This window comes from Macaca nemestrina, chromosome 5 (assembly GCF_043159975.1).
Source record: "Macaca nemestrina isolate mMacNem1 chromosome 5, mMacNem.hap1, whole genome shotgun sequence".
Classification (NCBI taxonomy): Eukaryota; Metazoa; Chordata; class Mammalia; order Primates; family Cercopithecidae; genus Macaca; species Macaca nemestrina.
Genome location: NC_092129.1, coordinates 11,465,936 through 11,477,409, shown reverse-complemented (window position 1 = coordinate 11,477,409; position 11,474 = coordinate 11,465,936). Strand labels below are relative to the sequence as shown.

General features: G+C 51.4%; 1 protein-coding gene across 2 annotated transcripts in view; it reads left to right on the top strand.

The window, feature by feature from the left end:
- The first annotated feature begins 5,588 nt into the window (after positions 1 to 5,588).
- The window catches only part of LOC105492009 (solute carrier family 22 member 1), a 34,783-nt gene continuing 28,897 nt past the window's right edge, over positions 5,589 to 11,474 (top strand). The window contains exon 1 of one of the 2 annotated variants that reach the window (XM_011758836.2): positions 5,589 to 6,130. In XM_011758836.2, the coding sequence (XP_011757138.2) occupies positions 5,720 to 6,130 (411 nt within the window). In that variant the 5' untranslated portion in view covers positions 5,589 to 5,719. The remainder of the gene's footprint in view (positions 6,131 to 11,474) is intronic. The other variant, XM_011758835.3, reaches the window with a different exon arrangement.

The window sequence follows — 11,474 nt, the reverse complement described above, 5'->3', positions numbered from 1 at the left end:
AGGGTATGTGACGGAGAGAAGAAGAGGTGTCCCTTCTTTTTCTTCTGTCCTTATGTCCCCAAGTGCCAGTGACCTGTGCAGATGCCAACTATGGGTGCAAGTGCAACCTTCGCCCGTGAAGTTGGAGGCATAGCTGACAGGAATATTTGTACTCACCTGAGCAGAGCCTACGTCTCCTGCTGTTGGTAACCTTTGAGTTCCCTAGACCTTATCTATGTCATGGATGCAAGCATGACCTCCATCTATGAGCGGGATAGCCTAATTGGCAGGAATTAGTCATGCTTACCTGTGCTGTGCCCCTTGACTCCTGTTGTCATCTGCCTCAGGTCTAGTGTTCCATTCCAGGGCTTCAAACTGAAGCTTGGGACAAAAAGATGCCTCAGGAGGGTGTATGAACCCATTAAATTAATCCCAGATGGTCCTTGCCAAATTGCAGTTAGCAACTGGCAGGGGCCTTTCCTCTGTTGCCTCGCTATCACAAGCAAGTGAAGCTGTGGGGCCAGGTCCTCCTCAAACAAGGGAGAGAAAGAGAGTCCCAGGAATTAGGGACCTGGCCTAATAAGGTGACAACTAAGAGGTTGGGCTTTCCTGAGTCACCCCTCACGGTTGTGCTAAGAGAGGATGGGGTCTAGATTGGAGAGAAGTGAAAGGCCCACTTGAGTCCAGGAGGAGGTCCACCTTCCTTCCCCTGATTCCCAGAATCACCTGGGGCTCCTGGATGACAATGGCAGTCTGAACCACTGGAGCTGGGAAGAGCAGCTCTGGGTCCTGTCAGTCCTGCTGACAGGAGACTGGCCCTGGACCTTGCAACTCAAATCTCTGGGGACCATCTGTCCCCCAGTGGTCCCCACTGCAACCTGGACAGGGTCAAGGTGGCCTCCTCCTGCTGTCCAGACAGTCCCTCCTAAAATGCCCTTGTCCACCACATTTGTCGCAGTTAGCAGGTGCATCTTGGGGACTCCGGGGTTTGTGAGCCAGCGAAGAGGCTATTAGAGCCTCTGCCTTTTTCTTGTGTCTCCTTTCCCTCTCTTGGGCTTCCTGATCCCTATTGTAAAAGACAAAGGTGGCTACTTTCAGGAGGTCTAAAATACTACCTGGTCCTATGGCCTGTTTCTGCAGCTTTCTCCTGATATTAGGGGCTGCCTGAGTAATAAACACATCCCCCAGGACCAGCTGTCCCTCTGTTGAATCAGGACTCCCATCAAATCCCTGGTCTACCATGGATAGCCCAGAGAAATTGAGAGGCCTTGTCCCAGTCCCTCACAAGCCCAATATGCAGACCTGAAAGAGTTTCCTCCTCCATTCTCCCATTTCATCATTGAGGTCCCATTTAGGGTCCTCCAATGATACTGCTATTCTTCCAATTGGATAAGTCTCATTCCCAAAATTCTCTGGCACTTACTGAGTGGCCTACTTTTCAGCAGTGGTCAGGGTTTGTTTCAAAAGTAACATGGCCATCCTTCCAGGGGAGCTCAAATACTTGAGTTAAGTTCTGGAAAGCCTCTCTATACTTATCAGTGCCATCTAAAAACTCACCAAGATTCCCTTTAATTTGCCTTAAGTACTGGAGAGAAAAGGGGACCTGGAGTTTAATGGGGCCACATTCACCCCATCTTTTGGAGGGGCAGTGGAGACTAAAACCTGCCTAAAATGAGGATTCATGGCTGGGGTAAGCTTCAGGAGAACCTGGATAGGGAGGTATCTCTAGGGTTTGCTTTCCCATTTCCCTGGGATTGCCCCTAGTAGCCTCTCCTGAGATGGCCACTAGGAGGGCTGATAAATCAATCCTATAACATTGGCAAAGTTCTGGGTTACCCTGCAAGGCAAAGAAGGCCTGCACATAAGGGACCTTGTACCCTTTGCCCTCATGTTTACAGAAAAGCTGCCTTCGTGAGGTAATGCTTCTTTTCTGTGCCTCAGTTGCTTGGCCCTAAGTTGGCAACCAAGTAAATTACAAGAACATTTTCACCACAAATTTACATACAGATACTAAGGCACACTTTCTTTGTCTGTGGTACTCTTAACCTTCTATTTTATACTTTTGATGACTAAGCCAAATGCTCATTCTACCCATTAACATCTCTGGTTTAATACAATATTCTTAACATTTATCATTGTATATAAATAAGAGATAGGAACCATGACAGACAGAAGAAAGAAAGGAAGAAAGGAAGGAAGGAAGGAAGAGAGAGAGAGAGAGAGACAGAAAGAAAGAAAGAAAGAAAGAAAGAAAGAAAGAAAGAAAGAAAGAAAGAAAGAAAGAAAGAAAGAAAGAGAGAGAGAGAAAGAAAGAAAGAAAGAGAAAGAAAGAAAGGGAGAGAGAGACAGGGAAGGAAGGAAGGAAGGAAGGAAAGAAGAAAAGAAAGAAAGAAAAAAGAAAAGAAGAAAGCTTTCACAGAGGGCTAGACCTCCAAACTGGGTTGGAACAAATTCCCAACACCCCAGGGCGATGGGTAGACAGCATCTTCCCCAGCAAGCCTGTCCTCTGTGTCTTCAGTCCAGCAGCCATGCTAGTAGCTTTTAACTGGCTGACACAGGCCTAGTACTTTTCCTTCATTTTAACTATTAGGGACTTTAGAGACTCCGAAATAAAGGACAGAAAACAGATACGCTTTTATTCACCCTTCCACAGATCCCAGACAAGCCCCAAAATGTTATAAGATCTTTGAGGTGTCAATTTTTTGGTCAGAAACCTCTGTGGCTGCTGTGCCTTTGCGTGAGTTCTTGTCCTGAGTCCAGGAAGAATGAGGTATGCAGACAAATGAAGGGTGAAAAAGACAAAAATGAGCTTTATTGAGTGTTACCAACAGCTCAGAGGAGACTCGCAGTGGGTAGCTCCTCTTGTAGGCAGGTCATCTGTCCAGTGTTCAGTTCTCAGAAGAGAGGAGGCCCTGGAGAGGTAGCTCCTCTTTGCAGCTGGTCGTCCTGATGTCTGCAGCTCTCAGTGGAGAAGAGACCCTGGAGAGGGTGACTCCTCTCTGCTGGCAGGTCATCTCTGCAGCTCTCAGAAGAGACAGTAGCTCCTTTCCACAGGTGGTGGTCCCATTATCCCATCGTCTCCTGCTATCAGCAGAGAGGGTAGCTTCTCTCTGCAGCTGGTCATCCCATTGTCTCCAGCTATCAGCAGAAAGGGTACTCCCCCTTCATCCTCCAGCTGTCCTCTGTCCTGCTCTGGCTGACCAGGGCTTTTAAGGACCTCAGAGGGGAGGAAGTGAATGCTGATTGGTCCACAGGCAGCCATGGGTGGGTCTAGAAGAGGCACCACCAATCCCCATTCAGTTCATGGGATTGGCAGCCTGGCCCCCAGCCTTCAGGCCCTCCCTGGCCTGAAGGTGGTACCTTACTGGAGACCCACCCACTTCTGCCCAGGACTCTGTCTGCCTCCTGCTGCCAGTCATGGCCTCAGGGCCTGGCCCCAACCCCCGCTCTGAGATCAGAGTGGGCACCAGGAGAGGAGAGAGGCCAGGCAGTGGGAGCTGACACCCCTGAGCCTGCAGGGCTGGGGCCGGCTGGGGGAGTCTTACTGGGCCCTTGAGGGTGCAGGCTGCAGAGATGCCCAGCTCAGGCACCTGGGAGTGCTGCCACAGCTGTACCCAGGAAGTTCCCACCCTGCCGATTTGGAAGGGGTGGGGTTTCTGCTTGTCCTCAGCTACTGCCTGCTCTGTGGAGCGGGAGGTCCAGGTCTGCAGTTGTGGGTCAGGCGAGTGCAGCTGCACCCAGGCAGGCAGATCCTGCCTGCTCCTGGTCCCCTCCAACGGCACAAGGAGGCTTGGAACCACAGCGGAAATTTGGGTGGCTGTAGTCCGGCCCAGGGGGGCGGGGCTCCCACCAGCTCCATGGAGTGTGCAGCTCCCGCCAGCGCCTCCCTGCTGCAGCTGGCGTTATAGCAGCAGCTGCTGCCATCACCCTTGGGAGTATCTCCCCCACTGGACCTTAGGCTGCTTGGAGTTGGGGACTGTCCCATCTCTGTGTCCCAGAGCCTGGCACACTGCTTGACATGTATAGGGACTCAGCAAATATTTGTGGAATGAACAAAGGATCCAACACGTGAGCTAGGGAGGAGTCCCTAGGCGGCCAAAGGTGGCTTAATAAATCCAGAGAGCTTGCTCCGGAGAAGAACGAGGTTCATGTACAGAAACTGCACACTTTGAAGGCTGCTTTTACCTCCGTAAGCCCCTGCTTTCCCAGCTGTGGATGGGGATAGTCACAGCATCTACCTTGAAGGCTGCTGTGAGAATGAACTAGATCATGTGTGTTTAGCCCTGAGTAGGTGCACTCAAAATGGAGGCTGATGCTTTTATTACTGAGGTTCGCTGATCGGCTTGTGTCTGGCTGCAGCCCTTTCTTGGGGTCTGTGGCTGTGCGATGCTGCTGCTGTGTGCCCCACTATCCAGTGGCAGCTCCCTTAGGACCTGAGCGCAGGCCAGCCCTGAGGCCAGGGCATTGCAGCAGGGCAGCGCTAGGGCTGGATGTGGAGCTGGCTGTGGGGCTCCAAAGCTTTGGCCTGTGGTTGCTCCACTGCTCCCTTTCCCACCAGTTTCTGGCCTGAAATCCCTTAGAGACAAATAGAAGTGGGGCCTGAAGGACAAACACACCATGCCCCCACTGAGGCTCGGTGGAGGCTAGCAGAGCAGGCTCTGGGCACGGGGGTATGGGCTGCAGGATCTCCAAGAACTATGCCGAGCAGTCAGCTTGCTATATTTTATTTTGATTTGTCTGGGTTATAAGAAATTCTTTAAAATGACACAATGGACTTCAAGGAATCAGGGGGAAAGAGTGGGAAGGGGGTGAGGTATGGAAGACTACAAATTGCGTTCAGTGGGCTGGGTGTGGTGGCTCATGCCTGTAATCCCAGCACTTTGGGAGGCCAAGGTGGGCAGATCACCTGAGGTTGGGAGTTCAAGACCAGGCTTGCCAACATGGAGAAACCCCATCTCTACTAAGTATACAAAAATTAACCCAGCGTGGTGGCCCGTGCCTATAGTCCCAGCTACATGGGAGGCTGAGGCATGAGAACTGCTTGAACCCAGGAGGTGGAGGTTGCAGTGAACCAAGATCAAGTCACTGCACTCCAGCCTGGGTAACAGAGCAAGACTCCACCTCAAACAAAACAAAACAAAACAAAACACCCAAACTGGGTGCAGTGTATACTGCTTGGGAGATGGATGCGCCAAAATCTCACAAATCACTACTAAAGAACTTGTTCATGTAACAAAATAACACCTGCTCCCCCAAAACCTATAGAAAACAAACCTAAAAAAAAGACTTAAATGGTATCATGGGAACTAATTAGCCAAATACAGTATCTAGTACCTGGCTGTCACCCAATACTTGCCTCATACCATCACATCTAGAAAAAGAATAGATATTCTCTTTGGAAGAGCTCTGAGGGGGCTGCTAGGAGGTTTGCATGGCCTGCTCTCCTGCCCTCCTCTTGCTCTGCGGCTGAACTCCAATTCTCTTCAGGCTTCGACCCCAATGACTCGCTCCCTGACAAAGCAAACATTTGATCAGGCAGCCACGTGCATTCTCCCATTTCCTGAAACCAGCACCATGGGGTAAAAGATTATTTCTACTTGGTTGCCTTCCAGATGTTTCACACTTGGACAGCAAACTGATTTCAAACCACTCCTTTTCAAAGATCTCTAAGGGAGACATTGCACCTGGACACTGCAGCCCAGAGCAGGTCTGGCCACGGCCATAAGCGTGCTGAGTCATCATGCCCACTGTAGATGACATTCTGGAGCAGGTTGGGGAGTTTGGCTGGTTCCAGAAGCAAGCCTTCCTCACCCTATGCCTAATATCAGCTGCCTTTGGGCCCATCTGTGTGGGCATCGTCTTCCTGGGCTTCACACCTGACCACCGCTGCCAGAGCCCCGGGGTGGCTGAGCTGAGCCAGCGCTGTGGCTGGAGCCATGCGGAGGAGCTAAACTATACAGTTCCAGGCCGAGGGCCTTTGGACGAGGCCTTCCTTAGCCAGTGCAGGCGCTATGAAGTGGACTGGAACCAGAGCGCCCTCAGCTGCGTAGACCCCCTGGCTAGCCTGGCCACCAACAGGAGCCACCTGCCGCTGGGCCCCTGCCAGGATGGTTGGGTGTACGACACTCCTGGCTCCTCCATCGTCACCGAGGTAAAAGAGCCTCTGTAACACGGGAGTTCCTGGGACAGGGAGAAATATAAAGCATATCCTATGAGGTTCAGGTCCACATCAGGAAACAGGTAGGGGGCTGTGTTTATTGTGCACTTAGTGTCTGTCTGGCTGTGTCCTAGGCACGGGGCATTCTTTTCTCTAGTTTAATCCACCACAAACTCTGGGTCTTTGAGGAGGACACTGAGGCAGGAGAGACCAGCCAGCACAAGTAGGGGGCCAGTTTGCTGAGTTGCTTGAATGGGATTCAGCTGGGAGACCAGGAGCCTCTCTGCCTACCCCACTGGCTTCTCCCAGAACTACCAACTTGCTCTGGGCCCTGCTTCCCCATCAATAGTACCATGGGCCCCCTCCTTCCACTCAAGAGCGATGACAATTGACCTAAATGATGGTGCTGAGGTGGCCTGGAATTGCCCTGGCTTGGGAGTGAGAATGTTTGGTGGAATCTCAGCTGTGCCCCTTATTAGCTGAGCATCACTGGGTAAGTCACTGCCTCTCTGAGCCTCATTTCCTCATCAGTCAACCAGGAATGAGGGCAGCTGCCTCATAGGGATATGAAGTTCAGCTGGGATCTGTGAAAGCACTGAGCAAACCCACACTGAGTCACACCGTGCGGTCCGATGGGGCCTCTGGGATAGGACGATGGCCTCAAAAGGGCCTTGCTTGAGTAGTTTACTTGATTATTTGAGCATTTTGCTTTGAGAATCTTTTAGTAAAAAGTGTCACCACATTTTTTTCCCATCATGAGCCCGTTTGAAAGTATTGCACGGTAACAAGTGTGGACGCTTGGTCGGCTGGAGAAGCCGTGGGCCAAAGCCTGTCAGAGCCTCTCTGTTAGTAACGAGCAATGGCGTGGTTTTGGCGCGGGCACTGCTTCCCTGAAATAAGAGGTAACCGGGTCCTCCCTGCTTCTGGTCCTGCCCAATTGTCTGCCCCCACTACCCTCGCCCAAGCTCTCAGGGCTTCTTGAGTCTGCTCTTCCTCTCTTCCCTTTCCTGAGTGGTTTCAGTGGTGACACATGTAGGGCTATTACTGGAGGAAAGCGTAGGGTCCCTCCCCTCTGGGCCTGAGCATTGCTTTACGTGCTTGCCTGGAGCAGAGCAGGTGCCTGTGCGACTGGCTTTACGATGCTTACCAGACATCTTGTCTCCAAGGCATCCTCCACCAATGGATAACAAGTTAGGCAACCCTCCTTCCAGGGATCTCCAACCGTCTGACATTCCCAACTGGGAATCTAGAAGCAGAGCAGGATGGGGACGTGTTTGTTCTCTGGGACTGAGACATACTCTGCTTTGAGGAGATCAGATGTGATCATTCCTCCAGTCAGACATCCAGCCAGTATGTGCGGCACGCTCCCTCTGTTCCGGTGCAGGGGTGTGATGCCACAGGGGAGATACAGAAGAAGATTGTGAGGTCCCTCAAGGAGTCTGCAGTCTTGGGACTGAGAGGGGAGGAGGGTGGCCAGAGTGAGACCAATGTTCATTTAATGACAGCCCAAGGCCACCTGTGGTGAATGCCATGAGCAGGGTGGAAAGGGACTGGTGGGCTCTAAGAAGGCAGAGATCTCAGATGCTGAGCTCTGATCTGATCATGGATGTCTTCTGGGAGGAGGTGTCTTTGAGCTGAGCCTCAGGTGGTATTTTGACCAGCAAGGAGAGGGGACAGGTGGGAGGGGAAGTAGATCCCAGATCAAGGGGAGAGCTTGAGCCCAGGCTCAGGGCCCAAGGAGTGTTTGCTGCATTCAGGGTACAAAGAGCCCTGATATGAAGGTCGTGATATGAGGAGTTGCGGGGAGAACATTGGTGTCTAACCTTGGGGCCAGAATATGGAGTGCTTAGCGTGGGGTTGCCAGGTATAATACAGGATGCCCAGTTAAATTTGAACATTTGAACTTCAGATAACCCAACTGGATAAGATACATACGTCCCAGATACTGCATGATATTTGATACTGGGATAACTCAGACTGCAAATATTGCATGAACATACTTATCCTAAAAAAAGTTGTTTATCTGAAATTCAAATTTATCTGGGCATTCTGTATTTTTATCTGTGAACCCTGGCAATGCTACCTCAGCGCCCAACAAAGGAGTTTCGGTCTTATTTAGGCAGGCAAGCAATGCGATCCCAGCTGGACTCATGAATGGGTGCGAAGTGGTGGCGATGGGATTGGAGGCTTTAGGAGAGGTAGAGAGATGCTTGAGGAGGCCAAGAAAGAGCCCCGGTGAGAAGTGTTGGCCAAAACATTGTTGTCATGGGAATGAAGGGAAGACACGATGTAAGAGATGCCAGCATTGTTGGGGTTGGGGAGAAGGAGGCGCAGCTTGGCAGAGGGCTCTGGCTTGGGGAGTATGTGCAAATGGAGCTTCTGAATGCTGAGCTGGGAGCCCCAGAGAGGCAGCCATGTGGGCAGATGGAGGGGCCTTGTAAGAGGGGACCTTGGGGTGCAGCAGGAGGGGGGAGACTGGGACAGATGAGAGGAGCCCGAGAGTGCTTTAGAACAGCCTGCCTGTCCATGGTAGCTGTGGAGGGGACTTCCAATAACCCCAAGATATAGAGCCTTGGGGAGGATTGTAGGAATCCTGGAACTCTGATGGGCAAGGACGATGAAGAGGATGTGATTACAGGAGAAAGTGTTCTTTGGAACTCTGATGGCCATGGTGAGTTGGAAGGGTGGTGGGATTCATGTGAAGATTTTCCAAGGTGATTGGAAGCCTGGGGGTAGGTGGGAGGGTGATAGAAACTGGTTCCTGGGTAGGAATTGTCTCCCACTTTAACCCCAACTTCCTTGACCCCAGCTCCTCCTCCAAAACTGAAAATTATTGTTGGGGAATCAACCTTAGTTATTCACTTCTGCAGAACTAATTTTTAACCTAGCATTGCCTTGGACATTGGAACTTGCTTTAGGAGGGAAGATGAGCTAATTTGTTTGAACACCAAGTTTAACTCCCACCCCAAAGCTAGGTGCTAAGATCACGAGGTTCACTGGGGGAGGAATGTGGGCATTTTCCTGGCTTTTGACTCTCCCAGCAAGAGGATCTCCTCTGTCAGTCCTGGTTTCAGCCACAGCCCCCACAGCAGGCCAGGTGTCTTCCATCAGCCATGAATGCTGAGGAAGGGAAAGGGGTCTCAGGCCAAGGGAGACAGAGGTAGTTACATCAGTGTTTCCCAAACTTGGCTTATCATCAGGATCACCTGGACTCCTATTTGGGACCCACTGAGGCAGAATCCACAGGGAATCTGTGGTTTCACCAGGACCCTGAGTGGTTCTTGTGATGAAGCAGTAGGTTGCTTTATAACGGTGCCAGAAAGAGCTGCCCCGGCCCTGGTGAAATCCCAGCAGGAGCAGCGAGTGGGTTTAGGGGATTCCCACCCTCCATCCCGTCCCTACCTTTGTGCAGCCCCAGCTTCTCCCAGGGTTTGGCCTATCTTCTCGAGGTGCACAAATGTATCGGGGTACTCATGGTTGGGCTGGCATTTTGGAGCAGAGGAAGCATGGCACGTTTACAAGCTTTGCAGGCAGCTCTAGAAAGATCCTCAGGGCAGCCTGGGGGCAGAGTCAGTTCTCTGTGGTGTTGGAAGGTGGGATGCACTCCAGCTCCAGGAGCTCGCTGGCTCCATACACAGTCCTGGGGCATAATGGCAACAGGGTGTTTCAGGAAGGCGGCAGCCACATCTTACAGAGACACCAACTTGCAAAGATTATAATGAAAACCAGAAAAACAATGGCTGAGAAGGGAATAAGCCGAGGCCCCAGGTAATAATTGCACATCTTCCCCTGACCCCTGCAACTTGAGTGAAATCCTGTACAGTAGACCACACGGGTGGAGGCTGCAAAGAGAGAGTTGGGCAGTTGGAGACACAGACCCTGGGAAGGCCAGATAAGCTCAGGAAGGATGTCTCCGTGTGTATTCTAATGGCAGAGCACAGGGCAGGCAGGAAAATAACCACAGTTGAAAAGAGTTATACATCGGGCGGGTGACCTGGGAGGTGCTCCGTGGAGGTGTGTTTTAAGCTGAATTTTAGAGGAAATCAACATCGAGATTGGCAGAAAACATGAAAGTGACAATCAGCAGTAGCTTGTCGCACGCCCCAGAGCTGTACCACCCACGAGAGCAGACACTGAGTGGGGTCTGGGCAGAAGGCAGTTACTAGGAGATGCTTGTATTTGTTTCTGAAATTCAAGTGGTAACACAGAGTTTAACCTATATTTCAGGAAAAACAAGTGCTCATGTCAAGGAACTAGTCAGGCCATCAGACAGAACCCAGGCTGGCTGAGTTCAGAGTCCTTGAGGCTTTGAATGTTGTTTTGTTTATGAGACAGGGTCTCACACTGTCATCCAGGCTAGAGTGCAGTGGCTTGAACACAGTTCACTGCAGCTTCAACCTCCCGGGCTCAATCGATCTTCCCACCTCAGCCTCCCAAGTAGCTGGGACTACAGGCACATGGTACCATGTCTGACTAATTTTTTAATGTTTTGTAGAGATGAGGCCTCACTCTGTTGCCCCAGCCTGGTCTCAAACTCCTGGGCTCAGGCAATCTTCCTGCCTCAGACTCCCAAAGTGCTGGGATGAAGGTGTAAGCCACTGCTCAAAGCCAGTTCTGAATGTTTGACCCCAGGATCGGGGCATGGCATGGCTCAAACTGGCAACTTCAGAGATTTGAGGGTTGGAGGTTGGGGTAGTAAAACCTGTTTCTAAATTAAAAGGGTTTATTATTTATTAAAGCTGTTTGCACGTGATTCTTCCCCTCCAATGCACACAGCAGCCCTATGGGTGTGATGGAATGGGTACAACACATGTTTCAGACAGGGAAACTGAGGCCCAGGGTTGTGAAGCGACTTGCTGCCATCACACTCAACAGTGTTCTGGTTAGGGAAGCCATGGACCTGATGCGGACAGAGCAGTGCAGAGGGACAGGGTTGGGAAGGTAGGATGTGTCCCCCACCCACCAAGAACTGAAGGGGTCAAGAGGCCCCCACCCAACACCCTCTGTTCTCCCCAGAGTCCACTCTTTCTGCCTCTGTTCTCCCCAGAGTCCACTCTTTCTGCCTGTCTCAGCTCTAAAGAGGAAGGGGTCATTCTTCTGCCATCAAGCCTTTACCATGTCTAGGCATGTGCCAGTGTCACCATACTCTATGCTGGGGGAGGTAGGACTCTTGGATGTCCCTCCACTCCTGGTTTTCTTCCCCAAGGCCTCTAAACCCAGGAAGCATCTGCCTTCTCCAAAAACCCAAAGAAAACAAGCCCTTCCCAGCAAACCACGCTTGTCTTTTCCTTTGTCCCTGCCACCTTGATATCTCCCCTCTCCTGGCTTTTGTGCATGG